At 35.4% G+C, this 11,128-nt stretch overlaps 1 protein-coding gene across 1 annotated transcript; it reads left to right on the top strand.

Annotated features, from left to right (window-relative positions):
* The first annotated feature begins 7,301 nt into the window (after positions 1-7,301).
* Positions 7,302-7,877, top strand: LOC112721424 (uncharacterized). The gene has a single exon (XM_025772489.1). The coding sequence runs from the start codon at positions 7,302-7,304 to the stop codon at positions 7,875-7,877; it is 576 nt and encodes a 191-aa protein (XP_025628274.1).
* The last annotated feature ends 3,251 nt before the right edge of the window (positions 7,878-11,128 follow it).

Raw genomic sequence — 11,128 nt, 5'->3', positions numbered from 1 at the left:
TTGACAACTTCAATTCAATTCTTTAGACATTGATCTTAATGCATGAACTCTTTGCATTGGCCTTATAGTTCTTGTGATGGATTGGAATTTTATGGTTTGTTTCTACCAACTCTCATCATAGTACATATTGATGATTAGTCTTAGGATAGTTGCATGCATTTAAATAGTATATAGCATAAGTCATTTTCCCTTTCATATATCTCCTTTGCGTGTGTTTAGCATGAGGACATGCTAGTGTTTAAGTATGAGAAAATTGATGAATCCATATTTGATGATGATTTTTTAGAATTGGATGGATTTTCATCATATAAACTTGCACTTATTCCCTTGAATAGCATGCTTTTGAACTTTCCTTCCAAATTGCGCTTGATTATGAAAATATGCTCTTTTGTACTTATTTAAACTATTTTTGTTCCATCTTCCTTCCATTCGATGCCTTGATATTGTTTGTGAGTGATTTCAGGTGTATAAGGTAAGAATGGGTTGGAGAAAATGGAAGAAGAGCATGCAAAGTGGAGGAAACATGAAGAATCAAAGGAGATGAGCTCAGAGACATGTGCGTGCGCACAGCTACCTGTGCGTATGCACAGCTGCCCAATCAGAGTGCGTGGATTGCTTCGAGTGCGTCACGCGTCTATTCAAGCATCGCCTAGTGTGCGTGCACACAGCTACTTGTGCGTACGCACAGGACGAGATTTTTCGCGAGGTGTGCGGACACATGCATCTGTGCGTCCGCACAGGTGTCCGCACATGACTTCATTAAAATAGCACATGACTCACGATTTGGGGGCTTTGGAGGCCCATTTCTGAAGTCTCCTAGCTCATATTGGGGGGGAAAATGAGGAAGATAACATAGCATATCATTAGTATAGTTTTAGGAGTAGTAGTAAGAAGCTTTAGTTAGTTTTTCTCTAAGTTTTTCATCATCTCTATTAGGGTTTATATTAGGGTTTTACATTCAAGTGCCATTTTCATTTTTTTATCTTGGATTTTGCTAGATTTCATTGTAAGTATTCTCTTGTTATTACTTTTTATAATTACATTGTCATTACTCTTTCTTCTAATTCAAGTTATAGTTCAGTTTTGCTTCTCTCTTGCAATTTTAATTTCTTGTTGATGAATTTGATATTTGATGTTTGTTTCATGCTTCCTTGTGTTATTCTTGTTGATTGATATCAATTGTTGCTTTTATTTTCAAGCTTTTTCTCTTTTTTCCCATGTTTAAGGTTTTTTGCCCACCAAGTGTTTGACAAAATGTCAAACATGGTTTTAGGCTAAATTTTTGGTTCTTGCCTTGGATAAAGTGAGCAATTGGGTTTCTAGAGTTGGAATGTCCAGCATTTAGTTTTAATTCTTGGATTGTTAATTGTTCTTGTTCCCACTAACGCTAATTTTTTGCTAAGCCAATTAGCAAGTAATTTAGGATTTGTGGGTTGGGAACACTTATGCTCATTTAACTTACCTTCCGATGTGAGGGTTGATCAAGTGAGATTAACCCATCATCATTGTCATAGTTGTGGTTCCAACAAGGAAAGGACCCTTAGCTCACTCCAAGCCAAGACTCTTTTTGATGCTTTTAATCTTCCATATATTTCTATGTTGATCTCTTTTATACTTTACTTGTTTATATTACATAATCAGTTCTTTAATTTCTTCATTAGTTCAATCATTATTATTTTTCATGTTCTTTTATTGTTTTATATTTTCATTTCCTCATTGACAAACCTTTGATCTCTACAACCGGATTTGCACACTCATTGTTCTAGAAGTACTCCTTGGGAGACGACTCGGGAGTCAAATACTCTCGGTTTTAAATTAGTTTTGAATTGTGACGCATCTTGTGAACCTCCAATTTGATCGGTGGCCAACTTGTTGGGTTAGGACTATACTTATAACGCTAATTCCATTTTTTGGATAACCGAGTTCCTAATCCTATATGCGAATTGACTATCGCATTCATCAGACATGCTGGAGACTTCTGATTTAGCGAAGATCCTTAGCTCTCGAGACTTTATTTTGGTTATATGTACTTAGTTAGATACTTATTATCTCCATTGTATATGTATATACTGTATTGACTCCTCTTAGAGGTTATTTTGGAGAAACAAGTTCTGTAACTTGTCTTTTGGATTTCTTTTGGGTTCTCCTACTTTATATATGTATGTATAACTATGTGCTCGGACCGGTTATCTTCTCGAACCGAGACCTGGGCTTTGCTAGCTGTATCATGGCACTCTATTGTACATATATTTGTGTTAACTTATCCTTTACCCCGCTTTGCTTACGTTATCTCACTCGTGAGTATTGCGCTTTTCTGTTTAACGATTTTGTTTATCCCTTTTCCTTCAAAGGCTCCTAGTTATAAATTTTTTTCACACTAATATATATACTAAATTTTATTTTAGAGATCGTAATACCTCACCACCTCTATTTTTTTTACTTAAGCATAAGACTCTGTGTGGTAGGATGTTACAGAAACTTTTGGTTTAAATGCTTTTGTTTTGAAACTACGTTGAAACTCTTGGTTTAAATGATATGTTTAAAAGAAAAGCGAGTTCTATAATTTTGTTAATTTTTGAATTTGGTTGTTATTTATTTTATTGAAAGGGATTCAAATTGAAAAGCTACGATTTAAGTATTTTAATGAATTTAAGGAAATCATTATTTAAAATGACTGATTTACGAATAAATGATTTTTGAGTCTTTTGAAAAGGGTTTAACATTAAACTTGTTTTGATTGAACTTGTTTTGAAGGTTTTGAAAAATGTTACAAAATCGGTATTTGGTTTAAAGGAAAAATTTATGTTCGATGTAGCGGAGTAATTCAGGTTCTTAGTGACCAATAATCAGAGTGACGCAGCGAAAGGCGCGAGAAAACTTCGATACGGTAGGACTATGATGGACGAAATGCCTTGACGACTCGATTGTGTTGATAATGTTGGTGGTAGAACGCTTCATGGAGGAAAGTATCGCGCGATTCAAATTTTCGAGGGCGAAAATTTTATTAGGAGGGGAGAATGTAAGAACCGGAATAACCATTTTAATAAATAATAATTTAATTGCTCGAAATAGGTTTAAAAATATAAAAATATTCTCTTTGAAATATAAAGGTGAAATTCGAATCCAATGAATTTTTCTGAGTTGGAAAATGTATCTTTTGCCAAAGATTTTTGTAAAAATGTGTACCGGTGCTTAAGCCGGCAGTACTGGCCCTAGTCTGTCCGGTACTGCGTACTGAGAAAAAAAGATTTTAAAAATTAAATTCTTGTTTTAGAAAGACAAAAATAATTTAGAATTGAAAACCGGGCACTAATTCTAAAGGTTTTGGCCCAAAGTGCGCCAAACGGGCTAAAAACGCTAACAAGTTGGACTGGGGCCAAATTGGACCCAGGCCCAACATACATAAAGCCTTAAATGAGTCAAGAAAGCTCATTTTCAGCACATAGAGGAAGAGAGGGGCGCTGGTTTTGAGAGAAGAGAAGAGGAAGAAGAGCACTATTCTCCTCCTTCTTTTGGCCATATCTTGAGTTACAGAGCTCTGATTAACAAGCCGTTTGCGGCCACGCGAAGACTTTGTCAAGATCTTCATTTCTATCTGGAAAAAGTGGTAAGAAACTCACTCTTTTCTTCCAAGTTTCTCTGCCCTATGTCATTTTCAAAGATGGCTTGTTGGGTTGTTAAGTTTCTTTGTGTTCTTGTTGTTTAGGTGTAATGTAGCTTGGGTGAGTAGTGGATTTTACCCCAAAACTCATTAGACAAGGTAAGATATCACTAAACCTTTGTGTTTAGTTGAATGTTATAAACCCTAGCTTTGATTCTTGTTGTTTTTCATGATATAGAGTGTTCCTGGTGTTGTTTGGTGTTGGGTGAGGGCTTGAACGCTTGTGGTAAAGTGGTTGTGCATGGAGAATAATCTGCCAAGGTAAGGTTTCAATTTCTTTTATGTAATATGTAATGTTTCTGGATACTTAGGCTAGTGAACTCTAAGATAGGATTGAATGATGTTGGTACATGATTAATTATATGTGAATTTATGTTTGATGATGAAGAGGATGATATGGAGTGTTGAAATGTGTGATATATGAATTATGATGATAAAATGATGATTATTGTTGTTGTTTGTAATTATAATGATTGGTAAAGGATATTGATGAATTATGATTTTGTTGTTGGTGAATGGTATTAATTATTGAGATTGAGATTGAATAATGATAATTATGAGAATTTATGGTGGGAAAGATTGAGTGAAATGGGTGTTGAGTTGTTTGAAGAGCTATGAAATGGTAAAGTGTAGTATGTGGTATTGTTTTGTGATGAATTGGGTATGCCTTGGTTTGGTTTCGTTGTGAATTTTGGAATTTCGAGAACCTAGCTAATTTTGGTAAAAACCAGTTTTTGGTGAACTTTGACAGATTATAACTTGATCCTCAGTTTTCAAAATTGGTTGAAATTTATCTTAAATTAAAGTTCATTTAAAGATCTTTAAATCGATATAAAATTTGATGAAAATATATTTTTGAACAGGAAGTTATGAACATTTAAAGTTTAGTGTTTAAAATTGAAAATTCTGCAACTCGATATTTTTCTACAAACTGAGGTGTATGCGTTTGCGAGCACCCCCATACATAGACGGTGGCCTCTCTCCAGCACTCCCGCATATGCGGCCCTGGTATGTGTACGCGAAATAGTCCAATCTCCTTGTATGCGTACGAGGACGTATTGTATGCGTACGCGGACGTACTTTTTTTTAACCCTATGCGTATGCATGGCAGGGGTGTGCGTACGCACACTCCCTATTTTGCTGAAAAATGATTTTTCTTCATTTTTCAAGGGTTCTCTAGCCAAACTTCTTTATCTACTGTTTAAGATTTCTAACTAGTAATTAGACCTTAATTTTAATAGAGATCGGTTAGTGAGCTAAATCGGTAATTTTCTGTATGAGTTTAGAAGACAGAAACCTAGATTTCTGAAGTTGTGGGTGAACTAGCGAAGTGTTTTATTAGCAATAGCTTTAGAACTTGTGAGTGGATGGTAACTTGTGGAATTAAGAACTGATGATGGTTATGATGAGCTTAATAGATATTGAAGGAGAGTGTGCCAAGTACTATATCCTTGGAATGTTGAAACTTGAGAATTGAAAGTGGATTGAGATGAGAAAATAGTGATGACTGATGATAATTTAAGCTTGATGGACTTGTTGGATGTGGACAGTGTGCCAGGCACAATATCCTTAGAATGATAGTCTGCTGGGCACTATATCCCTAGAACGATTTATGATGAAACATATGTTGTTGTTGTTTTTCTTCTCTGCCGCAAGAGTTTGCCAGGCACTATATCATTGAGCATGCAAGTGTGCTAGGCACTATATCCTCGAAACGATACAAAAGCGTACTAGGTGCTATATCCTCAGTCGTGGCAGAAAGGTGACATCCGAAAGGATGTGTCGAGTTAGCATTGATGGACCGACAAGTGATATCACGAGCCAATAGGACAAGCATTCATCATATGCATCTCTTATGTGCTTGTTTGATTTGATTACTTGCAGTTTGCCTAAGTGTATAATATGCCTGCTTGCTTCTTGAATTACTTGCTATACATGATTATTACATGTGTATTACTTGTTTGCATATACTTGTGTTTGTCTGGTGTTGAAGAGGATCAGAAGGCGGTGGCAATGGGATCGCACGGAGGTTAGGTTGGCAAAAGTTGTGGGATACAGAGGTGTGGTTTGGTATTAGTTAGAAATTTCCTAAATTTAGATAACTCTATTTATGGTTTATGGTTCATAGTTTAAATTATTTATTTTTGTTAAGCTTGAATATCTATTTTCGATGTGAAGTTCTAGGATTGGCTTTGGCATTCCGGAACCTTATATCTTATATATTGGGCATTGTTACCATACTGAGAACCTCCGGTTCTCATACCATATGTTGTTGTTGTTTTTTAGATGCAGGTCGCAACCTACCTCAGTGAGTTTGTGCATGATGACAGAGCGGAGGATATTTTGTTATCTTGTATTTTAGTTATTATGATGTAGCTCTCTCACTTTTGTTATTATACTCTATTTTCCTAGAGTCTTACTTTGAGAGATAAGTTGTATAAGCTGTTTTAACTTTAAAACTCTATTATGTCTGTATTATGACTAGTCGGCCTAAACTCCGCGGGCTGCGGCTAGTACTCTATGGTTATTATACTTATATATATAGTGACTATTATTATTAAGTTTCACATTGTATCTTGTGTCTTACGCTCTTAGTTATCGTGTGTATGCTTTGCGTTTTGTAAATCCGCTTTATGCAATTTTGAACTTTATTCCTTCATCAGGCTCCTAGTATTATTACTTCTTTCTATATTTAGTAATGTATGAGCTTTAGAACTGTCGTGACACTTTGTTATCCTTTGCTTTATGGCTAGAGGTAAGGCTTAGGATAACGGGGTGCTACACTTTCTACTGGGTTTGAGGAGGCTCGATAGGTGGTAGCAATGGGATCACATGGAGGATAGGCTAGCTAAAGCTGTGGAACAGCAGTATAAATTTTATAATAGACAATCCCTAAGATAGAGAACCTTTTGAGGATTTTATTAATTTTTTTATAAGTTGAATCTTATGCTTGGCTATTGTTCTTAAAGATGGCAAGCCAGATATTTTCCTCACAATGACATGCAATCTATCTTGGGTTGAAATAACTTCAGAACTTAACCCGGTTCAAACTCCACAGGATCATCCAGATCTAAAAACTGGAATTTTTTGAGCCAAATTTGAACAACTAAAAGTGGATGTAATTACTAAGGGTGTCTTGGAAAAGGTGAAAAATTATATTTATATCATTGAGTTTCAAAAAAGAGGATTGCCACATGTACATATGTTGCTAATCTTAGAAAACAATGACAAGTTAATTGACCCGGAGCATTATGATAGTTTGATACATGCAAAGATACCATCTGAAAAAGTAGAACCACACCTACATGATGCAGTGCTAAAACATATGATCCATGGTCCTTGCAAAACACTTGATCAATGGTCACCCTACATGAAAAATGGCCAATGTAAATGCAACTACCCAAAAGAGTTCGCAGTAGAGACACGAAGAGGTGACGACTCATATCCGCAATATAAGCGATGATTCGACACTCCAGTACCGATTAACCAAAATATCATAATTGACAATAGATGGGTAGTTCCGTACAACCCTTGGCTACTACTAAAGTATGATTGCCATATTAATGTTGAGATATGTAGTAGCATCAAGAGTATAAAATATCTCTACAAGTATTGCTACAAGGATCCAGACCGGGTTGCAATGGAAGTTCACAAAGTTTCTCATGTTGATGAGGTCCAACAGTTTGTTGATGCAAGATGGATTGCCGCTCGAGAGGCATGTTGGAGAATATTTAAATTTAACTTTTACCAAATGTATCCATCTATGGAAAGGTTGCAAATTCATTTGCCAAATCAACATCAAGTGAGCTTCTATGATCACCAAACCATTCCTGAAATACTTAACGATGATTATTTCTCTAGAACAATGCTCACTAAATTCTTTGCCCTAAATCGGGAGGAGAACCAACAATCTAGGTATCTTCTGTACAGAAAAATTCCAGAGTATTATACTTGGCACAACAAGGAAAAGGAATGGTGTTGGTGCAAGACACAGAGGAGATCCATTGGTCGAATTTATAATGTATCACCTTCAGAAGGAGAAAAATTCTATTTGCGTATTCTGTTATCTAATGTTATAGGACCAACCAGTTGGGATGACTTGCTAATAGTGAATGGGGTCAAATATTCATCATTCAAGCAATTTGCTCAATACCGAAGATTGTTAGAGAGTGACAGTAGCATCTATGCGTGTTTGGTTGAGGCTTCTGTTTTATGATTGCCATGTGCTTTACGAAAGTTGTTTGCAACCATCTTAATATTTTGTGAGCCTACATATGTAAGAAGCCTATGGGATGAATTTTTTTCATATATGGTGGATGATTATCCGTCAACCAGCCTTATAACAGCCTTAGTGTTAACAAATCAGCTACTCAGGGATATAAATGATATCATCCTTCAGCACAAAAAATAGATTACACAATACGATTTGCCAGCTCTAACTTCTAAAATGACAATGACAACTTGATACCCAGATTTATCCAAGAAGAACTGTCCGTCGAAGTACCCCGGGAAGACCTGTGTTACATAGAAAGATTGAACAATGACCAAACTAAAGCTTTCAAGTGCATTATGAATACAATTAATCGAAGAGAAAGTGGAGTGTTCTTTGTTGATGGGTCGGGAGGAGTAGGCAAAATATTTCTTTACAGAGCTATAATTGTAGAATTGAGAAGTAAAGGTCATATTGTATTGGTAACTGCAACATCAGGAATAGCTGCAACATTATTGCTTAAGGGTCGAACAGCTTATTCTAGGTTTAAGATCCCAATTAATGCAAAACCATCCTCCATTTGTAACATAAACAAATAATCAGATCTTGCAAAGCTGATTAGACAAACAACGGCAATAATTTAGGATGAAACACTGATGGCAAATAAAGAATCGTGTAATCATTACACTTTAATAGACACATTAGCAAATGATATGCCATTTGGAGGTAAAGTGATGGTGATGGGAGGAGATTTCTGCCAAGCACTGCCTGTCATACCAAAAGGTAGTATGTCACAAATGAGTTTAGCTTCTATAGTTAAGTCTCATTTATGGGCATGCACTCAAATTCTCCATTCGCGACAAAATATGTGATCTTCTAATGATCATGTTTTTGTTGAGTATCTTATGCGCATTGGTGATAGAATTGAGCCTACCATACATGAAGACTTTGTACGGATACAAGCAAATATGACAATTCTGTGAAAAGGTGAAATATTATTACACAAGTTAATAGAAGAAATATTTCCAAACTTACAATCTCATGGGTGAGACACTTCTTATATGGTAGAAAGGGCTTATTGATGCCAAGAAATCATGATGTGTAATAGCTTAACGATATAATTATCAACCAGTTTCTAGGAGAAAAACAAAATTTAGTATCATTTGATGAGGTAGAAGGAGATGCTAATAATTTATATTAACAAGAATACCTTAACACAATTTCTACAGGCAGGTTACCACCTCATGTGTTGATGGTAAAAAATGGTGCACCTTTGATGTTATTGAGAAACATAGACCCTAAGGCCGGCTTATGTAATGGTACAAGGTTATTATGTCGTGAAACTTTTTAAAATATGTTGGATGTAGAAATTTTAGCTGGCCATCACTGTGGAAAAAGAGCTTTCTTGCCTAGGATAAAACACAAAACAACAGAGAATTCAGGACTGCCCTTTATATTTATTAAGAAGCAATTTCCTGTAAGGTTAAGTTTTGCAATAATAATAAATAAATTACAAGGACAGACCATTCCTAAAGTAGGGATCTATCTCCCTAAACATGTGTTTAGCCATGGCTAATTATATGTTGCTCTATCTCGCAGTGTTTCTCAGTCAACTACAAAAATTTTAGTCAAAGAAGGAAAAATAGATGGAACAAGTGGAGAATTTACCAAAAATGTGGTTTTCAAAGAAATTTTATTACCTTCCCCACATGTAATTTATGTTCTTACTAAGTGTGTGTAGTTACTTGATAAACCACTATTTTATGTTTTATTTTGTATTGAATTGAGTGGATTTTGTCAATTATTCTCACACTTATCCATATAAATTGCATGTTTTTTAAGCTTTCTTCCTAATTTTGTGCTATGATTGAAAACATACTTCTTTGGCCTTAAAATTACTAATTTGTAATCTTCTCTTATTACCATTCGATGTCGTGATGTGTGTGTTAAGTGTTTTCAGGTTTTATAGGGCAGGAATGACTTAGGGGATGGAAAGGAAGCATGCCAAAGTGGAAGGAACACAAGAAATTGAGGATTTGAGAAGTTAGAGCCGACACGCACGCGTGGATGACGCGTACGCATGACTAGTGCAGCAGACAAATGATGCGCACATGTGGATGATGCGTACGCGTGGCCAGTTCAATATCCATCGACTCGTACACGTGGCTGACACGTACACGTGCAAGCGTCATGTGCCTCAATTACGAGAAAATGTTGGGGGCGATTTTTGGGCTGCTTTTGACCCATTTTCAGGCCTGAAAATGAGGACAATAGGCTGCAGAGATGAAGCTGGAAGAATGATTCATTCACTTTTCATTCATTCGCACTTTAGGTTTTAGATGTAGAATTCTAGAGAGAGAGACTCTTTCCTCTCTCTAGGTTTAGAGTTTCTTCTTCCAATTTCTCCTTAGGTTTAGGTTTCAGTCTTATTTTAATTTAGTTTTCTCTTACTTTTATTTGTCCTAGCACTTTAGTTATCTACTTCTCTTATTGATTCCTTTATTTTGCTAATTTAGTTTATGAGTTCATTTGTTACTCTCAATTTTTATTAATGCAATTTATGTTTCATGTTTCTTATTGTTCAATTGCTTTGTTATTGTTATTTCTTTTCTTTGGTTAGTCTTAGAATTTCCTATGTCGTGTCAATTTTCTATATTTTTTATGCCTTCCAAGTGTTTGATAAAATGTTTAGGTGGATTTTAATTTAGATTTTTATGTTCTTGACTTGGATTGATTAATTAGAGACTCCTAAGTTATCAAAATTCTTTTGTTGATTGGTGATTGAAAGTTGCTAGTTGGCTTGAGCCTCATTAAATCTAGTCTTTTGATTAGGACTTGTGAACTTAAGTCGATTTTGCTCGCTTGACTTTCCTTCATTTGTTAGAGGATAACTAAGTGAAAGCAATTTATATTTACCATCACAATTGACAATGATAATGAGGATAGGACTTCTAATTCTCTTTCCTTACTAAGAGCTTTCTTAGTTATTAGTTTATTTTCTTGCCATTTACTTTCTTGTTTCTTGTTACAAAACCTAAAAATATACTTTTCCACAGCCAATAATAAACTACACTTCCCTGCAATTCTTTTGAGAGATGACCCGAGGTTTAAATACTTCGGTTAATTTTATTGGGTTTGCTTAAGTGACAAACAGTTTAAACTTTTACCGAGGATAATTTGTTGGTTTAGAACTATACTTGCAATGCGACATTTTTGTGAAATTCTTTACCGAAAATTTTCCTCCGTCAAGTTTTTGG

The sequence above is a fragment of the Arachis hypogaea genome, chromosome 11, assembly GCF_003086295.3.
Source record: "Arachis hypogaea cultivar Tifrunner chromosome 11, arahy.Tifrunner.gnm2.J5K5, whole genome shotgun sequence".
In the NCBI taxonomy this organism is placed as follows: Eukaryota; Viridiplantae; Streptophyta; class Magnoliopsida; order Fabales; family Fabaceae; genus Arachis; species Arachis hypogaea.
This window is presented reverse-complemented; position numbering and strand designations above follow the sequence as displayed.

Bases quoted from the DNA above. Each gene is read 5' to 3' on its own strand.
- LOC112721424 (XM_025772489.1), top strand. From the start codon at position 7,302: ATGGAAGTTCACAAAGTTTCTCATGTTGATGAGGTCCAACAGTTTGTT.